The sequence below is a fragment of the Cottoperca gobio genome, chromosome 19 (genome assembly GCF_900634415.1).
Source record: "Cottoperca gobio chromosome 19, fCotGob3.1, whole genome shotgun sequence".
Lineage (NCBI taxonomy): Eukaryota > Metazoa > Chordata > Actinopteri > Perciformes > Bovichtidae > Cottoperca > Cottoperca gobio.
The window spans coordinates 19,745,739-19,751,814 of record NC_041373.1 but is presented as its reverse complement, the minus strand read 5'-3'; the positions used below and the strand labels follow the sequence as shown (position 1 = coordinate 19,751,814).

The 6,076-nt window shown below is 41.7% G+C and overlaps 1 protein-coding gene across 1 annotated transcript; it reads right to left on the bottom strand.

Moving 5' to 3' along the window:
• Positions 1-2,495: 2,495 nt before the first annotated feature.
• On the bottom strand, positions 2,496-5,056 carry uts2r (urotensin 2 receptor). The gene is given in 3 exon segments (XM_029456645.1): positions 2,496-2,873; positions 4,342-4,992; positions 4,994-5,056. Coding segments are annotated over 3 exon segments (1,092 nt in total).
• Between the last annotated feature and the right edge of the window lie 1,020 nt (positions 5,057-6,076).

The following is a 6,076-nucleotide window of genomic DNA, read 5'->3' as shown; positions in this document are numbered from 1 at the left end:
CTCCTCTCGCTGGACACCAGCCTCCCTCTCCACCTGCTTCCCAGTAAAACAGCAAAAAGGTGTTGCTGGAATCAGTAACTGTAATTGAATTACATCATGTCAATTATAATCCCTTACACATCTTGTTTCCGAATAAAATCACAGCAGTGTTGTGTGTAATGGAGAAACACTGTGCATGTGTGTGTGTGTGTCTCCATGTGCACAGCCACACATGGAGCCATATTCTCTGCCCTTGTGAATTATAGTATCTGTCACTCATCACATTGTATTCCAAGGCAGAGCAGCAATATACGACTCGGTGCTATTCTGTCTCTGCAGGCAGCCTGGACACACACCACACAGTCATCACGGCTGAAGCTTTATTAGCTAAGTGCAAAGTTTCAAACCTGATTGTAAATATTGTTTTTTTCCTTCTTTTTTCCCTCTTGTGGGATGAATTGGAATGAAAAGTGATGTTATTGAAGACATCAAATACTATAGATGTATTGAAGAGGTTATGGGGGGGGAAAGATAAACGCTATAACCTCCTGTTGGGCCAGTCTGGATGTATTTATGATTCTTATCCATTTTAATTATTGATCCAGCAGATGCCATCATCTGCAAAAGAACAAACAAATCCTTTGTGTTGCGTGTCAGCTGGCGTTCCCCTTGCATGACAGATATATGACTGTGCAATCAAACTCCCAAAGTGGCAAGTTAGTGGCAAGTGTGTGTCTCTGTGTGTGAGTGTGAGTGTGTGTGTGTGTGTGTGTGTGTGTGTGTGTGTGTGTGTGTGTGTGTGTGTGTGTGTGTGTGTGTACTCTCCGCTCTCTATTCCCCTCCACTGCACTATTATTCAGTCCTCCTGCACGGAACATTTGCTACTAGCATATAAAACCCATTTGATGCTTGAGACGGTCGTGCAGGTCGTGGTGGACACACACACACACACAAATACACACAATATTATTTTTGTACTGCAAGAAGATGGGACATTAGTGATTGTGTATATGCATAATCAAACTCGACCCAGATTCCACACAAGAGTCGTCATTCAGTCCTTGAATATAGTAACAGGAGTGTTAAAAAAAAAGATAATCTGTCAAAACTATAAAAATGAGAAGGAAAGGAAACCCTGAGAAGTCGGACCCTTGAGGAAAATACAAAAGATGATATTTCAGTCAGAGTTACTTTATAGCTTTCTCAAGGCAATAGAAATTCCATGGATAACACTAAACATAATTGAGAGATAAAATAAAGCTACAAAATCCGCCACATAATTGTCAATTTTGATACTTTGCATGTAAAATAAAGTGTTACATGAATAATGCATTTTTTTATTTTTAGAAACTAGCAATGATATCGCTGCAGAAACACATCCAACAAGACAATAGATTACGTTTAATACATGAGAACAGAAGTTATTTTTTTCTACCTTTGATCTTAGAATGTATTTGTACAAACACGTTTCCCAAAGGTCCACCACGATTTGAAGAAAATATCTAATTGCACATTTTCTGGCCAATTTAAATTGGGATTATTTTCTATGAATTACTGAATAAATAAACAGACTTCACAACCCTGAATGTTAGAAGTCCCAGAGTTTATACCATGACCGGCTTATAATGAGGCTATGATCTATATATGCTACAGAACACAGAGGCAATGACTTTGCTTTTGTAAGGATGCAGCAGAGGTAGATAATAAAGATATAAGAATAAAAGCGAAAGTTGTTTTCTGGTTTAGTTTGAAATTTCTATTCCATTTTTAATCCTAATGAATGTGTTTTTGATTTAAAATCATCTAACTGTTCAACCCCACCTACTATTCCAGTGAGATGCAGTTGAAAGCCCTACAAAGGGAGTGGACATTTTAACATGGATTGAGTTACACAGTGTGATGTTTGGTGCAGGGTGGCAACATACTGCACCACAATCAAGAGTGACCAAGACAGAAGATCTGTGGATATATTTGATTAATGTACAGGCTTTAATTAAAATGGATTGTTCCCAACAGAGGAATTTCTTTTCCTTACCACATATAGATGGAACTATGTCATGACTCATATCTCATAAATATCAAATGAAATATGAGTTTGAGTCCTTCATGCTAGGAAAGAGAGTTCTCCGAAAACCATTGGCACAAAAACTTTGATAAGTGAATCCCATTGCTGTCCTGAAAGTTGAATATTTATTGTTGCTGAACATGTTTTACCAGCTCACCCAGTTCTATACATAAACATCATGAGAAACCACTTGGCCAACACTGAATGCCAGGAAGTAGGAACCCTAAACAGACATGTCTCAAGAAATCAATGCCATCTGTAATCACATAACGCATCGGAACCAGCAGTTCCTGGGATAGAAAACTCCATCAAAGCTGCCAAGTCTAAAGCATCCACTGGCTTCCACTAAGGTGTGATTAGGAAGAGGATGTAGTTTAGAGATTGTTATACTTTTGGTTTTCTCATGAGCGAACAAAATCACAAGTGTCAGTCAGAAGAATGTTCTCCTACCTTACAAACTGCTGTTATGTGCTCGCAGGGAGGCCGTGTGTGTGAGCATAAAGCTCTCAGTACACTGCTGACTGCTGGAAGACGGCGACCTGCGCGGCGAACGCTGAAAGCGACTCTTCCTGTTGAAGTAGCTGCCGGCTGACCAGGACCGCTTGTGCGTCCTCAGGTACTCCTTGTAGTTCTTGGTGAGCAGCGTGTACAGAAACGGGTTGATGCAGCTGTTGGAATACGTCAGACACGTGGTCAGGTAGTTGATGTTGCGTTTGGCTTTGTTGGACAGGGACAGTGAGGGGTAGAACTGACCCAGCAGCTGCCAGATCCAGAAGGGCAGGAAGCAAGCCCAGAAAAGAAGCACGATGGTGAAGATCAGGTACAGCACCTTTAGGGACACAAGAGATGCACCATTAGTGAGAATCATCAATGCAATATGCATGTACTGTATGCATGTACTGTATGCATGTATATCACTAAACTACACATTGATAAGATAGTGAAGAAAAACTCTGGTTTTGTCTTCTTGAAAAAAGCTTTCCTGTATTCAATAATGCTGATTTCACAAGATCAAATTTGGACATATTGAGGCTCAATTATAGCAAATAACCGACCCGACTATAAGAATAGTAACATATGGTGATCAGCAGAGCACTTTTGAAAGCTGGACAGTTTGCATTCTTGCTCCAAGATACAAGTAAATCCTATGAACAGCGTTTAAATACAATTGAATGGCAGCATTTCCCACATTGTTAATCACACTAATAAGACAAAATGGACCCGTCTTAAGCCCCGCTATGAGCAAATTGGAATGGGTTTCGTCTCAGCGTGAGCAGGGAGGAAGACAGGGATGGAAAATAAAAAACCTACAGCAGAAATGAGAGGATTGATAACTGGATGCTTTAAGTCAGGGATGGGCAATTGGTGGCCCTCTGGCAGTGAGGACACACCCTGTGGCCCTCCCTATCCTTAAAGTTGCCCATCCCTACTTTAAGTGGAGATCCAAAATGTTGCTGCTACAGTCAAATACTCTTAAATAACATTAATCATTTATGATGACAGTGCAGTTGCCAAACCCTCAAACAGAAGGTCATACAATAGCTGTGAGACATGTTAGTACTCTCTCCAGAGCAGCGTGATGCCCAACTTCCTGCCTATTCATCAGGCTCGACCTGATTTTATCTATGAATATAGAAGGAAAAACAATCCAACGGATAACATGTAAAGCTTGTAAAGCTTTTAAAACATGTAAAAACTATTTCCAACATGGTCCGTGATGTCATAAAAAATCAAGAGAGACAATCACGCATTACAGGCAACCAAATCCCTAAAACAGCAGGCAACAAAGCCAATGACATACTACAAGTGGAGCTGTCTGGATGTAGGTGTCTGGATCCATCTGCAGCTGAGTTACACACTGAGTCAGACATGAGGGACTAGGGTGATGCTGCACAACAAAAAAGGAAAACCAAGAACTGGGCGTCAGATTAGATTGGAGGTACTGTCCTCTCTCCACAAAGTCCACAAAGGAAGGAGGTTGGAGTAATTTGATCGGTCAACAGAAGGTCAAACTTTGACACAGGAGATCTGTTTGTTTCTTGCCTCCTGCCCAAACATGATCTTTCCCTAACAACAACCAAGTTAGTTTCAGTGCCTAAAACAATCAAATCTTAGAAGGTTGAACAACAGTGATTTAGTTTAGGAAGGATGTAGTTTGTAGTTTAACTTGGAGAAGTATTTGTGTTTGGCGTAGGGATGTCATATATAGCTGAGCTCATACATGCAAATATTCACCGCGTACATCTTTGAAGATGAGTAGTTAAGCCCTAAAAGCACTATTCTAAAGAGGCACTGACCTTTTGATTGGGGAGTTTCTTGTTCAGTTTGAAGGTCTCCGTCTGTGAAACCCAATACGTGCGTGCAAGCTGGATGTAGAGATAGCCAATGATCAGTCCAGGAGCGACGATGCTTGTGCAAAACAGGAAGGAGATGTAAACCTTGTAGGAGAGCGGTGACAACGTGGGCTGACACATAGCTTTGTTGCCCACTGTCATTAGCTGAATGCTCACGATCATTGGTATGGTTAGGATGAGAGCTGCTGCCCATGCCAGCAGAGCGATGGCCTTCCGGTAACTTTTAGACCGTTTTACTGTGTCGAATGGCTTGAGCACTGCAAAGTAGCGCTCAGTGCTCATGATTGTCAGCGTGAAGATGCTGGCATGCATCGTCAGGAAGTCCATGCTGATCAGAATCCGACACCCAATATCCCCAAAGTACCACCCTTTCAGGAAGTGTGTGCAGACTACAAAAGGTATGGTGAGAAGATACAGCAGATCTGCCAAAGCTAAGTTTATGATGTAGATGTACATGGAGGCTGCAGTCATCATGGAGTGGCACATGACCACCAGGGTGTAGATGTTCCCAGAGACTCCGACAAAGCACATGATGGAGAGGATGGTGCCGATGGTAAAGGTGGCAGCTGTGTCCTCATTTGAGCTCAGCGGGGGGGTCGGTGGCATTGGCGCCCCGTTCCGCAAGGAGTCCCACAGGCTCCATGGACACTGTGGTCATATCTGCATGTGTGGGAAACAGAAATATAAGGCGTGAGGGTGGCAAGTGTACAGAAAAATTGCATCCGGTAATCATCCCTTTTTCTTCTAACTTGGACTGGTCCTTGGGCTTTTATTTCATTGAATGTGATTGGAATTCCATAAATGGTGGCTCTTACAGTCAGAGAAACTATACTTGCCTCCTTTGTTCCATTCATAATCTGTTTGTAACAGAAGAAGTCATTAGGGAAGGATATAATTAGCTTGCTTCTAATGCAAAGCTTCTTTTCAGGCTCCAGCTCCACGAGTTCAATCTGACTGCTTGCATGTTTGCAGAGGCAGAGACCCACCGTGACCAACACACTCATATAAATGAAATCCCTCCTTTTACTCATGGCTTAGAAAGCAGCTCTGAAAATAGCTTCAAGCTCATTCAATTACATTTTTATTTTTACAGTAATATTCAGAGTAACACCGTGAAGTTTGGTCTTGTAAGGTTACACAAGTTTTCAGACTGCAGCTGTCTGAAGTGAACGTGAATATGAGTGTGTCTGATTCAAAGACGCATTTAGGAAACAAATGACAGCAACATATTCTGAAAGTTGCATTTTAGCAAATCTTACAGTGGAATAATTTCTGAAGGAAATGGGAGATCAATTTACTGGGTGATCAACCAAGGGTTGTTTAAGCCACCAGCATATCAGAGGGCTGATGACAAAATGCATTCTCACTCTGAGAATATTCAGGTAAAACCATGTAAGCGTTTGTGAAGCACACACCAGCTGGATGTAAGAAAAAGAGAGCTAATGTATCAAAGTTGACGCCCCTGTTGAGGGGTTTTTAATATTCTTTGCAACATACAGGTCAGATGGGAATAGACTTTCACTAATAACAGCCCTTAGTGCATGCATGTACATATATCTTTAAGGACCATGACATCTAGGCATGCAAGTGAGTTAGAATAGACACAGTCTTACCTGGACTGCCTCCTGGGACAGAAGGGTTCAACACTCAGCTACGCTTCCATCAGCCATGCTTTGTC